The sequence below is a fragment of the Herpailurus yagouaroundi genome, unplaced genomic scaffold (assembly GCF_014898765.1).
Source record: "Herpailurus yagouaroundi ecotype Mexico unplaced genomic scaffold, PumYag 218, whole genome shotgun sequence".
Classification (NCBI taxonomy): domain Eukaryota; kingdom Metazoa; phylum Chordata; class Mammalia; order Carnivora; family Felidae; genus Herpailurus; species Herpailurus yagouaroundi.
Window position 1 is genome coordinate 5,923,751 of NW_024412449.1, and position 15,187 is coordinate 5,938,937.

At 39.2% G+C, this 15,187-nt stretch overlaps 1 protein-coding gene across 5 annotated transcripts in view; it reads left to right on the forward strand.

Moving 5' to 3' along the window:
* STK33 (serine/threonine kinase 33) overlaps positions 1-12,130 on the forward strand; it is a 175,400-nt gene extending 163,270 nt beyond the window's left edge. For 4 of the 5 annotated variants that reach the window (XM_040456956.1, XM_040456958.1, XM_040456954.1 and 1 more), the window contains one exon: positions 11,294-12,130. In XM_040456956.1, the coding sequence (XP_040312890.1) occupies positions 11,294-11,506 (213 nt within the window). In that variant the 3' untranslated portion in view covers positions 11,507-12,130. Of the gene's footprint in view, positions 1-9,029; positions 9,287-11,293 lie in introns of those variants that run through there. The other variant, XM_040456957.1, reaches the window with a different exon arrangement.
* Positions 12,131-15,187: the final 3,057 nt, after the last annotated feature.

Sequence of the window (15,187 nt, forward strand, 5' to 3'; positions counted from 1 at the left end):
TTAAAAATTAAAAAAAAAAATTGGCTGAGAGGAGATCCGACATGTCAGAAAAATAAAGGACCTGAAGTTCCCTTGTCCCTCAAACACAGCAGTCTAGATGCCGGAGTACTTTGAATTCCAAGAGTCTGGGCTACAGAGTGACAGAGACGGCTCCTGGGGCCTACAAGGACAACCTGGCAGCCCACAGGGCTACTTCAATGAACAAATCAAAGCACACCTGGTAGAGGGTCCAAAACATCACTACGAGTAGGGACATAAAGCAACCAGGGTCACAACAACAGAGAGCAAGTAACACACTCCAAAAAAAAAAAAAAAAAAAAAACAACACACCTCTTGAAGGTCCAGGCCCTAGACAGTGTATGACCCCTCTTTAATACAGTAGTGCTCACAGGTTCAGGACACATAACAAGCTTTTAAAACATGTGAGGGACAGAAGACTGGCCAAAATGACAGAACAGAAGAATTCTCCTCGAAAGAAATTCCTGGAAAAAATGACAGCTAAATAATTGATCAAAACAGATATAAACAATATATCTGATCAAGAATTTATAATAGTGTCATAAGATTAATCGCTGGGCTTTAAAATTTTTTTTTAATTCAAAATATATTAATTTGGGTCCATTCATCTCTTATTCTGCCTTTAGGCTAATATTGTCACGTGTATTATAGGTACATAATTATAAACCCCACAAAACAATGTTTTAATTTTGCTTTAAATAGTCATAAATATTTCCAGGAAATTTTGTCTTTTATATGTACCCAGGTATTTTACCATTTCTGTTATTCTTTCATTTCTGAAAATCCAGTTTTCCATCTGGTATCGTTTCCCTGCAGCTTGATTCAGTCTCTATTTCTCTGTTAAACCTACCTGGTGAATATTTAATTTTAGATGTTAAATTCTAAAATTTCCATCTGATTCTTTTTTGTTATTTCTATTTTTCTTCAGAGACCTTCTTTTTTCCTCAAAGAATATTTTCCTTTACATCATTGGTAATTGTAATAACTGCTTTAAAATCCTTGTTTGCTAATATCAACATCTGGGTCACCTCAGGGTTTGTCTCTATTGATTATTATTTCTGTTGAGTAGTTCTGGACTGTATCCTAGAGATTAGAAGTGTTATGTTGTGCTGACTCTGGATTCAACTGCATTCCTCCAAAAAGTGTTGATGTTTCTGTTTTAGCAGGCAATTAGTTGGTTGGGTACAAATTGCAAATTTTCTCTTAGCCAGCAGTTCAAACCATAGGTCAGTTCATTTCTCTTTAGCTGGGAAGAATTTAAGATGCCCCTTCTCTGGCTCTCTCCTTTCAGAGATTCCCTCATTACTTTCTTATGTCTGTGGTTGCTTTGAATTCTGTCCTCTAATTCTTTAGACTAGGGAGAGAAAATTGTAAAAGCATCCAGGGTTAGGAGGGTGGGGCTGGGGAACATGTTGGCATCAAAGGAACAGCATTTGATGCATCAACAGAAATAATGGAAGCCAGAAGACAATGGAGTGATGTCATTAAAGTGTTAAGTGGAAACAGAAATAAATCTTAAAAAACTGCCAATTTGGAATTCTATAGTGATAATTTTCTTCAAAAATATGGGGGAGGGGAAGGAAAAGAAAAAGAAAAAGAAAAGAGATTAGAGAGGGAGGGAGCCAAAACATAAGAGACTCTTAAAAACTGAGAACAAACTGAGGGTTGATGGGGGGTGGGAGGGAGGAGAGGGTGGGTGATGGGTATTGAGGAGGGCACCTGTTGGGATGAGCACTGGGTGCTGTATGGAAACCATTTTGACAATAAATTTCATATTTAAAAAAAAATAAAGATAAAATAAAAGATGTTTTCAAGTATGAAAAAGATGGAAGAATTTGTTACCAGCATATCTTACCATGAGAAATGCTTAAAGAAAATTCTCAAGATAAAAGAATCCCAGATAGAAATATTGATTGCAAAAAAGTATGAAGGGCATCAGCAAGAGTAAATATGTGAGTAAATATAAAATCATATTGATGGTTTAAAACAATAGCAATAACAATGAATCTAAACTTTCATCTCAATAAGCTAGAAAAAGAACAACAAATTAAGCACTCTCCCTACAAGAGGATATTGTGAATGACTTAGTGCCAACAAATTGGAAAATTTATATGAAATGTTCAGATTTATTTAAAAAACATCAAAGTAGATATACAAAACAGAAAATATGAATAGTTCTATATTTACTTTAAAAATTGAATCCATAATTAAGAAGTTGTCAGTAAAGAAAATTCCAATCTCAAATGATTTCACTGGTTAATTCTTCTGAATATTTACAGAAGAGAAAGCTTGTTACACAAACTCTTAAAATATTTTCCAACTCATTTATAAAGCAAGTATAACTTAAATACCAAAACATGACAGGGATATTATAAGCAAAGATCATTGTTAGCCAATATCTCTCACAAATACAGACATAAAAATCCCAAACTAATATTAGCAAACAATCCTGAAATATATTAAAAAGATGACACATCATGGTCAAGTATACAGTATATTCCTGGGATTCCTTTGGATTAACATCCAAAATCAACAAATATAATTCGCCATATGGCCAACTAATCTGACAAAGCAGGAAAGAAGAATATCCAGTGGAAAAAAAGACAGTCTGTTTAGCAAATGGTGCTGTGAGAACTGGACAGCAACATGCAGAAGAATGAAACTGGACCACTTTCTTACACCATACACAAAAATAATATCAAAATGGATAAAAGACCTAAAAGTGAGACAGGAAACCATCAAAACCCTAGAGGAGAAAATAGGCAAAAACCTCTTTGACCTTGGTCACAGCAACTTCTTATTCGACATGTTTCCAAGGCAAGGGAAACAAAAGTAAAATGAACTATTGGGACCTCATCAAGGTAAAACGCTTCTGCACTGCAATGGAAACAATCCAGAAAACTAAAAGGCAACCAGCAGAATGGGAGAAGATATTTGCAAATGACATATTGGATAAAGGGTTAGTATCCAAATTCTATAAGTAATTTACTAAACACCTGAAAACCAAATAATCCAGTGAAGAAAAGGGCAGAAGACATGAATAGACACTTTTCCAAAGAAGACATCCAGATGGCCAATAGACACATGAAAGGATGCTCAGCATCACTCATCATCAGGGAAATACAAATCAAAACCACACTGAGATATCAGCTCACACTGGTCAGGGTGGCTAAAATTAACAGCCAACAGGAAACGACAGATGATGGCGAGGATGAGAGAAATGGGAAGCCTCTTGCACTGTTGGTGGGAATGAAAACTGGTGTAGCCACTCTGGAAAACAGTGTGGAGGTTCCTCAAAAAATTAAAAATAGAATTACCCTACAACCCAGCAATAGCACTACTAGGAAATTTATCCAAAGGATTCAGGAGTGCTGATTCATAGGGGCATATGTACCCCAATATTTATAGCAGCTCTATCAACAATAGCCAAATTATGGAAAGAGCCCAAATGTCCATCAACTGATGAATGGATGAAGAAGATGTGGTTTATATATACAATGGAATACTACTTGGCAATGAAAAAGAATGAAATCTTGCCATTTGCAACAACGCAGATGGAACTGGAGAGCATTATGTGAAATAAGTCAGTCAGAGGAAGACAGATATCATATGCGGAATTTAAGAAACTTAACAGAAGACCATGGAGGAAGGGAAGGGGAAAAAATAGGTGTAAACAGAGGGGGAGGGAAACCATCAGAGACCCTTAAATACAGAGAACAAACTGAGGGTTGATGGAAGGGCAGGGGAGAGGGGAAAATGGGTGATGGGCATTGAGGAGGGCACTTGTTGGGATGAGCACTGGGTGTTGTATGTAAGCGATGAATTATGGGAATCTCCTGAAGCCAAGAGCACACTGTATACACTATATGTTAGCTGTGTATACACTGTGTGTTAGCTAACTTGACAATAATTTATATTAAAAAAAATAGGTAAAGGAGAAAAGCCACATGATTATCTCAGTAATTTTGAAAAAAATAATTTGATGAAATTCAACACTTAAACATGAGAAAAACCCTCAGTAGACTAGGAACAGATGGGAATTTCTTTCACATATTAAGGGATTTTTATATTAAAACAAAACCCTCTGTATCTAATATCATTCTTCATGGTGACATATTGAACACTTTCCAACTGAAGGTAGGAGAAAGGCAAAGATGACCCTTTCTACTTCTCTTTAATATTGTACTAGAGATCTTAGCCGATGCAACAAGGCACATAAAAGAAAATTATATAGGTTGGAAAAGAAGAATAAAACTGTCTTTATTTTGACTGTGGAAAAAAAAATCCCATGGGATCTACAAAAAGTGAGTTAAACAGTTTTCAAGATGCAAAATCTATATACAAAAATAGTCTTTTTATATACTAGCAATGAATAATTAGAAAGCAAAACTTAAAATACCATTTTAAATATCATAAAACATAAAATACTTAGTCTTAACTCTAACAGTATATGTGTACAATATTTATTCTAAATCCCACAACACATTGAAATTGACGAAAATGGAAATATTTGGAGAGAAAGACTATGTTTATGGATTGGAAGTTTGATACTGTTAAGATGTCAATTCTCCCCAAAGTGATTTATGACTTGAAAGCAATGCCAATTAAAATCTAAGACTTCGCTTTTCTGTTAGAAATTGACAAGATGATTCTAAAATTTGTTTGGAAATACATTAAGACCTAGAATAGCCAAAATAACACAAAAAAATGAAGTTGGAGAACTTATGTGACCTGATTTCAACACTTACTATATAGTTATAGTAATCAGTCCAATGTGGTATTGATGTAAGAATAGACAAATACATCATGGAAACAAAATAGAGTAAAAATAGGCCCACCCTTAGGTAGTCCATTGAGTTTTGACAGATTTCTAAGCCATTCAGTAGGGGAAAAGATTTTTTTTTTCAGTAAACAGTACTGAGCTAATATGATACTTATATGAGGGAAAATGAACTTTGACCTCCAGCTCACACTATACACAAAAATTAGTTTGAAATGGATAGTAGACCTAAATCTAAAAGCTAAACTATAAAGCTCCTAAGAGAAACATAGGAGAATATCTTCTAACCTGAGAGTAGTCAAAGATTTCGTAGAACATCAGGAAGCATCTTTAAAAGTCAGATCAAATGGACTTCTTCAAAGTAAGTGCATTTGCTCATCTAAAGCATATGAAGAAAAAGAATAGGCAAGCCACAGACAGGGAGAAAATATTTGCAATAAATATATCTAACAAAGGACTTGTATCCAAAATATTGAGAGTTCTTACAACTCAATAAGGCAACTCAGTTTTTAAAATATGCACAAGATTTGAACAGATATTTCAGATAGGAAAATACACTAATAGTCAATAAGAATGTGAAAAAAATGTGCAACATCACTAGTTATCAGGAAAATGCAAATGATAACAGGAAAAGCCACAACATATATCACTATATCCTTTCTAGAATTGCCAAAATCTAAAAAATCCAGTCCATTTAGCAAATACTGGAGCAGTTGGAATTTTCCTACATTGCTTTGTGGAGTGCAAAATGATGGAGTTTCTTTGGAAACCAGTTGGGCAGTTACTTATAAAGTTAAGCATTTACTTACCATTTACCCAGAAATCCCAAGTATAAGTTCAGAAAAGGATTTGTAGAGTATATTTATAGCAGCTTTATGTATAAAGAGCCTCAAACTGGAAACAGTCCAAATATCCAGTAATAGAAGAATGGATAAACAAATTGTGGTATGTCCATAAAATATGGAATACTACTTGGTAATACAAAGGAGTGAACCACTAATACATGGATGAATCTCAAAAACACATGTTGCAATACCATGAGCATCTATAATTATCTCAATAAAAATTTCTTTTTCTTAAATCTCAGTAAAAATTTCAATTAAAAAAGCATGTTAAGGAAAAGGAGCCAGACACAAAAGAGTACATACTGTATGTTGTTTCATTCATATGAGGTTTTAGAAAAGTAACTATGTTGAACTATATCAGAACACCTGTAGCCTCAGGATGGGAGGGAATTGAGTGGGATGTGGACCCAGGGCAATTTGTAGGGAATTGTTTTATTTCTTGATTGAGTGTTGGTTATACAGGTCTATGCATTGTCAAAAGTCATCAATCTGTACACTTGAGATTTGTACATTCTACTGTATGTAAATTATACTTCAACTAAAAAAGAAAAGAGAAATTTATATCTCCCTGATTTGCAAGTTAGATTTTATTTTCATTAACTCCATAGAAGTCCCAGCTATTTATGTAGATAGCCTTATAGAAGAAATCTATATATTTGGAAGTTAATTACTCTTCTTCCCTTTGGTTTTTCTTTCCCTTCCTTCTTCTTTCTGAAAAGCACAGGAATGTGAGAGAAAGTGGGTGACCATTGCAAGCAAACTGGAGCTGAAAACTTGTATCAGAATGTTCTGTCACTTGGACCTTGTGCAGGCCTATAATTTGAATGTGTGACTCTAGAAATGGTTGCTATGGCGATAAACCACTTTACTTAAATAGCATGTATTTTACTCAAAATTCAGAGAAATGGTAACAGTTTCTAGTAATCATGTACTGGTATTAACTTGCAGGGATATGCCTAGAGCTTACAGGTTTTGCATCCATTATCACCAGATGAGTTCATCAGGTTAAAGTTATGCCAGTGAATAATGAAATATGTATATTTAGCCCAATTTTCTTGTTACATATCTCCCCTTGCACACATGGAGCCCCTTTCCAAGATTAATAATATGAGCTGAAGAAATCAGGCCATGGGTGCTGAATTACTAAAAGATGAAACCGGAGGGAACCTTGTAAGGTCATCTTTTCCATCATTCCGCCTCCAGTAGGACTGACTATTCTTCAACCGTCCCAGGTGGAAAGAGCCTGTCAAAGATGAGGAACAATTGAAATGCTGCTTGGGGCCGCCCCTGGTATAACCATCTTGACTACAGCACAGAGCTGAGATCTTCCCCCTTGTGTGTTCTACAGATTGTGATTATATATGTCCTCTATTCTTTATATTTTTAGACTAAAGAGCTCTCTCTCGTAAAGAAACCTCCATCCATTAATCATATTAGTGACCTGTCTGTAAACCTTTCCTGGTTCCTTTATCTCTGTTCAAGCTGATTTGCAGTGTTTCAGGTATGAATTCTTCATGATTTTATGTAAGGATAAAGGATTTTTTTCTTTATTTCTAAAATGCTTTCTGATGATAGCTAGGTTTTCTTGATCACTGTGCAATGGTATGTTACCCTAGTATCTTCAGAGCACAATCTACAATGATTTGTAGATCCTTTTTGGACTAATAATGATGGCCAACAATCTCATAATGATCATTTAAACTCTTTTTCCCCTAGAACTGAATATTGAATTCCTCTCTCATCTTTCTCCTCTGTATAACAGGATGGGAGCTCATCACCTTCTATTTGCCTTTTATGACCTAGAAGATCTTAGTAATTCCTATAGCCTTGGTAATTTCACTTTTCATTTTTCTGTCACGTTACTCACAAAAGTGTAAAATTGCATCAGTGACAGCATAGATCCCTGAGGAATCCCCTCAACTGTGAGAGAAGAAAAAGAGAAACCTAAAATTTAGATAACCTATAACCTACAAAGGAAATCCCTGAAACATTAAGATTTGTTTATATTCCTAGAGAAAAGCCTGGAAGCTGGAATTTGCCTTGGCCATTTGTGTTCAAGGAAGTGAGTGGCTTGGCTCTTGGTGAAGAAAGCTACGGCTCAGTCTAAAGGACATCATGAGAGCCGGCCTGCATCCATGTCTTGTTAGCATCAGAGCACAGTTTCAAATATCAGAGGTGATATTTAAGAGGGGAGACTCAGAGGCTTCAGGAAAGCTCTTACAATTCTGATTCCTAAACAATGGCATTCTAAACTTAATGCAACTGCAAATTAGCAGGGAAATGGTAAAGTGTGCACATGTACACACACACACACACACACATACACACCGTTTTACAAGGTGCACACATATACACAGAAGCTTCTAAGCATTTACAATAAACATCTGTATAAAGGTGAGTAGATTTGCATTGATATTACCAAGGAGTAAAGGGACAAGTATTGAGATTTGTTTCAGTGGAACCAGTTTTGGGCCAACTTGGAGTTCAAAGAAAACATGGTTGACTATATTAGTTTTAACATGTATTAAATACCAAATTGAAAAGGAAATAAAAAAACAGGCACTTATATGTTGCCGGTAAGAATATAAGTTGGTACAGAGGCACTGGAAAGCAATATGGTGATACCTTTCAAAATTACAAATCCATAGATGTTTTGACTCAGGAGTCCTGCTTCTAAAATGTATAGCCTGTAGATATACTTACACATGTACAAAATGGCACAAGTGCAATATTATTCACAGAAGCATTATTTGTACTAGGAAAAGTTTGGAAATGACCTGAATGTCCATTATGAAGGGGCTGGCTAAATAAATATTCAAAAAAGAGAATACTGCAGAGCCAAAAAGAAGAATGAGAACTCTTTACATGTGGACGTGGAAGGATCCTCAAAATAATTAGTTGAAAAAAAATCAAGGTGTGAAAGAACACTTACAGTGAGCTACCATTTGGGTGAAAACCGGGAGAAGAAAGCATGTCAATATATGGATTAGACGGAACCATATGAAATTGCCATTATTAGGCTGTTTTGACCTGCAGAAATGACTACCAATTCAATTTGGTTCCACTTAATATTTGCTTGAAGATGCATGAACTCTCTGGAAGCATACACTGTAAATTGATAATATTGGTTGTCCCTGATGTGGGGCAGAGCAGAGTCAACTAGGGGGCAGGGAGAAGATTTTTAACACTGTGACTATTAAATCATGGGGTTGTACCACCTATTTTAAAAATACATCACTAAAATTAGATATAAATAAATAAAATAATGAAATGTTGCTGAGGAATATTTTCTCATCTTGCTCTAGAATGAAACAGAAATACCATATTTCTGCACTAAAGCAACCAAACATTCTGGTTTAGTTTTCTCTTTCTTTCCCCTTTGCCAGAAAATTCTGAGGATAATCTTAAGTTACCTTATCCAAGAAGAAAACACCAGAGCCTCTAATGCGTTTGGGAAAAAGAAAAAAATCATCTACATCACTACACCTGCCCACAGAGACTGTCTCTGAGTATTTCTTTCTGGTGACTGCAACTTCTGAGTCTACTTTAATGACTCAAGTCCATTAACAAATGGAACCATGAAGAAGAATGGAAGTGTTGAGCTGCATATGAATATAAATACATTAAAAAGAAAATGGCTGAATCTGTGTTCCTATTCTGTAGAAGAGTAGTTGTAGTGGACGTGTTCAAAGACATTTCCTCAACTACTTGGATGATCACTCAAAAGGTGGAAAATCAAAAGAGTGAAGGTTACACTTAGATTCACCTTTTAATAGGATTAAACTTTCATGAATTGAAATTTCCAAGATAGGTTTCCTGTCTTTGGGATCAGTGCTATTCTAAACAACGCAGCTTCTCTCCGGCCAGTTACTGGAGCATTAGGGGAGTTCACCCTCACCATATTGCTGAACATGGGAGTTTTCAGTGAGAGGATACAATCTATGTTACGGAATGCTGATGCATTTTCAGTATTTTCTATTTTGTGAAAGAATACACAGAGAAGCAATGTAGACATTTTCGTGGGTGAAACAAATCTATAGAGAAAAGGACTTTGTTACATTTCTAAATTTATACAAATTAATTTTTTTCAATGTACAAAATTACCAGCTCAAGAATTAGCAGACATGGTTAGGAAGTCCTACATGAGTGATGTTCTGAAGAGACACATATTTAAGGCCTGTCTGCAATAAGCAAATGTCAGGTAAATGTTCTCTTTCTTTAAATACAGGTACCAAAAATCGTAAATGACCCGAAGTTCTGCTGCTGCCCTGGGAGGTCACTTATTCATTGAACAAATATATATTAAGTGCCTACTACCGGGCATAAAACATGGCCATTTGTATCACAAGGGCCTGAGTGATCAAAGAAACACCAGGTTTATTTGTACAGTGTTACATGTAGTCTTTTCAGATTCTTTGAAAATTGTTAACCTGATTATTGATCTAGATGTAGAGTAACTTTGCGTTTGCCAGAGCGTTAAACTTATGAGCCCTTCCCAGACCATTTTGTGTCTGTGAGGCCTGCTGTATCTATTCTCCCCTGTCTCATCCCCCACCTTGCTTGTGTCCCCTTCTCCTAATACGTTCTCTGCTCTTTTAGAACTCGGTGCTCAGCTTCATTTCATGAGGGGTGCTCACGTGCTCACTTCTTTTTTGTTGTCATTGTTAAGTTTATTTATTTATTTATTTATTTAGAGAATGCAAGTGGGGGAGGGGCAGAGAGGAAGAGAGAGAGAATCCCAAGCAGGCTGTGCACTGTCAGGGCGGAGACTGATGTGGGGCTCCACATGGAGTTCAAACTCAAGAACATTAAGATCATGACCTGGGCCAAAGTCAGAAGCTTAACCGACTGAGCCTCCATGGCGCCCAGAGAAGTGATTACTTATAAAATGGGTCTAAGGTTAAAATGGACTCTGCTTCCCTCATGACAGCAGAATCAGAGACTGTTTCCTTGACAGTGGGGTGAGGTGACCTGAGAAAACACAATTGCCTATTGAGACCGCTTTTTTTTGTTATGTGCCTTGAAGAAGTACTTTCGTGGCCTCTATCTCAGTGCATTCTCATAATAAACCCATGTAGTAAACATGCAAATACGTTTTCCCCATTTACCCGTGAGGCATCGAGACTCCAAGAGGTCCGTGGACCTGCCCACGTGGTGTGACCCGGATTTGAAGCCAGGCTCCGGAGTGAGCACAGAGAATGGCGAGAGCGCGAGGAGTGGGCCATATGCAGCGACTGTCCCCAGGTCAGGGGGCGTAGCTGTGCTGTGCTGTGCCTGTCAGGTCAGCCGTACACGTGCCAGGGCCGGCCTGGAATTCTGTAAAGATGAAATGAGTGTGGTTATGTCCTGGCCAACTTCCCTATGCAAATGTTGCCAGATGTTTACTTTTGTTTTGCATGGCAGAGGATCTGAAATTGTGCCTGTAGTTTGCACTACACCAAACCCTAAACAGTTCTGTTTTCCTGAAAGTGCTAAAGGAACTTACTTGGGCATTTAATAACAGCCCTACAATGGGATTAGTTTCTATCTCCCCTCTGGAGAGTGCTCTGCCTTGCAAATCCTGGGCAACTTTGTAGTCCCTTGCTTCTTTGAATTGATAGATATTGCCTCGTGTCTGAAAAGTAATCCAGGCCTTTCCCTTTATTTCCAGTCCACTGCTTATGCAAAGAAATTTCCTGTGACCAGTAAGAAGGAAAACGCGGACAACTCGGACTCGAAGCGTGCAAGTTCTGCATGTAGCAGAAACTTTCCAGCCAGACTCAAGGGAGAACCAGAGAAATCCCCCATGACATCAAGCCAAGGACCGGCAACCAAATACATTGCTAAATCCAATGCCGTGCCTAGAACCAAAAAGAAACTCTAAGGTTCCCTTCACAGGTGAATAGTACAAACACAGAGCTGCTCTTTCTAGCGCTAAAGTGAGGAGACGGGAGGGGGAAAGGACAGGACTATGTCGAGCTTTTAGTCTTTTAGCCCCGCTGAGCCCTGCCATGTGTTTGCACCAGTTTAACCTCGGAGCTAGGGATCTTCAAGGCAGCCCAGTGTTAAGAACAGCCACCAACAGGCTTGATGGCGAGCTGTGGCTGCAGTTAACTCGAGGTTTTTGAGAGTTGTTTAGAGGAGCGCGCGCCCTCAAAGCAAGGTGGTGGGCATACTTGCTCAGTTTTACTTCACATTCTTGTATTTGGGCACAATTATTTGTAGGAGAAAATGAGAGCCAAATATGGTGATGGAGGTCCCAGATAATTATGTGCACTTTGCACTAGGAGATTTTGTTAGGAAATTACTAATAAACTTGCCATAGGCATAACAGCAGAAGTGCTTCAGCCATTCACATGTGTTCTTGTGATTTTAGGTTGGTGTAGATTACTTAAGACAACTTATTTTAAATGTAGAAGAATAGGAGATTTTTGTAACTGCTTGCCATTAAGTTGCTGCTAAATTCCCAATATATTGATTGAATCAATAAAAGACAGATGTCACCCATGCACGTTAATTTTTATGTTAACGAGAGGTGGATATAAAAGGTCCTCTAAGCCCTTCTGCAAATTATGAGTTTGGCCTGCTTCTGCAAAGGTAGGCACATATCTTTGGGGAAGGTCACGAAGTGGATACAGGGGGAAATACATCATTACTCTTGGTGTTACAAGTCTCCTTTCCACCCCAGGGAAATTGTTGTGCCTTTCGAGGTCAAACTGGGTGAGTAGATGCTTTGCTTGGCCTTCCAAACAAATTCTAAGGAAACAATCTGCATTTGCTTTTACTTGTATAAAGTAATACTCTAGTTTCACTCCACCTCTCCCGGTGGGAGTGTCTTAGACCTCCAAAATGAGCCTGCTGAGCATGTACTTAGTTGCATATAAATCCACTCAGTGGCTAATGGTAATAGAAGTACTTCTTGTGATTAATTTGGAAGACACTGTTGTACTTATGAGTGGGTCAAAGGTAGCACTAACATGCGTTGTCCCTGGCTAGCTCTGTCAGGACCTTCTTAGTACCTACAGTGTGCTTCCCCTGAGGGAATCTGCCAGCTAAAGTGGACCTGGTTTAAATTGTCTAGACTTTATTTTAGAACTGGAGTTGGCATAGCTTCTTCAAGGTCTTTCTCCCTTACTGATTATTACTTCCAGTCCTATCAGGAGTCCAGAAACCATCTCCTGAGCTGTAAGCCTCCTCCCAGGAGGTAGTGAGCCAATCTTTGAGGCGTATGTCCTGTTTGCCTGCTGAGAAGCCTGGCCTCAGATTTCCCTTCCTCGGTGGTGCTCTTAAAGGCAGGGGTAATAGCAGCCTGCTGATCTCCTTGCAGAAAAGCCAGCTGAGACGGTGGCTTAGATTCTGTCCATCCCCTAAGGCTGAAAATGGAATATTCCCTGTATCTAAAATGCTCTTACTTCCATAGTGATACAGTCTTTTGTATCACATATTAGAGAATTCTGATGTTAAATTTAATATTATCCAAATTTCTGTCCACATTGCTCTTCAGCCTTAAATTAGTAATTCTACTCAGTAAGCTTGACCAAAGGTCCAGAACTAAGCATTCAGTGAAAGGTGAAGTCATTTAATAGCTTTTATGGTGTTTGCACCTTTGCCCTCCCCAGCCCCACGCCAGGTTGACTGTCCTTCCCACCGTAAAAATCATTCTATCAGCTTTCATCTGTCTAGGCCTTCGTTTTATTTATGTAGAATCCTTTTGATAGAAGCCGAGCTCACTCTTTCTAAGGGGAATTTTCACATTATTTGTATTTGTTATTTATTTGTGTGTAACCCCTGGACCAGGCCAGGTCTGAGCTTTTTGCCCCAACGACTGTACCTCTTTACTATCTGGGCCTTGCTCTCTTCATTTGCTTTCATGGCTGTGGAAAAAAAGTAGCTCTTCTGTTTTAGAATGGTTTTCGGTGACCGAGAGGCCAGCTCCAAGGCACTGGTAACCATCACTCTGACACCTCGTATGCACTGCATGGAGAGGTGGGCTTGCAGGACCCAGAGGGACACCGGGACAGTACAGAGCAGGCGTAATTGCCAAGGCATGCACATGCTGATTACGCTCCACCTTGAATAACAGACAAGTCGAGGCAGGAGATAAAATTGATAAATGCAGGCTTGGGGCCGAGGAGAGGTTCAGCTGAGGAGAACAGAAGATGCTATCAGAAAAGGGCTTAAATCAGAGGAGAAAGAGAGATGGGTTGGGGGGAAGGGAGCAGAAAGAAGACAAAGTATAATGACTAAAGAAGACTGGATGACAACACACGTTTCTGCCAAACTTGGAACAGGAGTCAGAGGAGGGAAGCGCTGCAGAGTCCTGGCTCCAGGCCCGTCTGAGGTAAGCCTCACCCTCCCTGGCCTGTGCCCGGGCACCCCCGGATGAAGACTCAGGCTGCAGAATCGAAGACCGGGGAAACAGAGGCTGAGGGAGGATGCGATGTAGGCCACAGAACAGCCCTTACCCTCTGAGAGTAGGAATGTTCTGTGGTATTGGGAGGGGAAAGAAGAAGACGAAAAAACCCCAAAACATTTTGTGCTTATCACTGAAATGCTTTGTTTAAATAATTCTATTTGACTCAAAATGTAAGTTCCAGGTTAGACACATCAAAAGCAGCCAGTCTTGAAAATGAAGCTTTTTAAATTCCAGCCCTGCTGTTGGAATAGAGAGAATAAAGGCTTTGTTCAAACATGCATTCCCAGCAGTAAGCAGAGCTTTGAAATTGGCCACGGAGGTTGTGTCCTATAATGGTTGCACTTGGCTGGAGACCAAGAAGCTGTGGCCTCTGGGAAACGACCCTGAGCTGGCTGTTTTCCATGTGCCCCTCCAGAGCCACTCTGCCCTGCTCTGCCCTCTCCACTCCGAGAGACTGATCTTTAGGGACTGCATGAACAGTCTCCCTGGGCCTCTTGATATGTTGGGCTTCTGTCAGTGGGAGTCACCAATAGGACATTGGCTAGGAAAGCCGAGGGCCAGTCATCGATTCCCCCACGGCCTTCCATACTGGGCTGCTGGGAAGTCACCATATTCTCATCCTGCAGGCCTCAGCACCTGCTGGCAGCCCCTCCAGGCCAAGACCAGGGGCTATTGCCCTGGGTACTGTGTCTTCCTTTGTGGGTTTCCCTAACTCTCTCAGTACCTTTATAAATAGTCTCTTTGTTGAACTCGCATCTACCCCATTTGAGTGCACCATCTGTCTCTTCCTGGGACCCAGAGTGATCCGGACCCTTTCTTGTCAGTTCTGCATTGTTCTTTGACCTGGGGCAGTTTTGTCTGTGATTGCTGACCTCCTACTGAATAGCAGTAAAGTGAAGAGCAAAAAGCCTAAATGAGTTCTTCCTGAAGCAAACTGGTGCACCTGGGTGGTCACTAGCTAGGGTTGAGGGAGGCGATGGCAGAGGAAATTTCCCAGAGTTGGACCTAGCCAGAGCAAAATACATCGAGCATTACCCAACTGGATCTGAAATTGTCTGGACCCTGAACGTTCACATTTAGGTCTTACATTCCAGTCACGGCTTTTGGAGCCTAAAGAACCTGTGGGATGATGGCTGGGTGGCTCAGTCC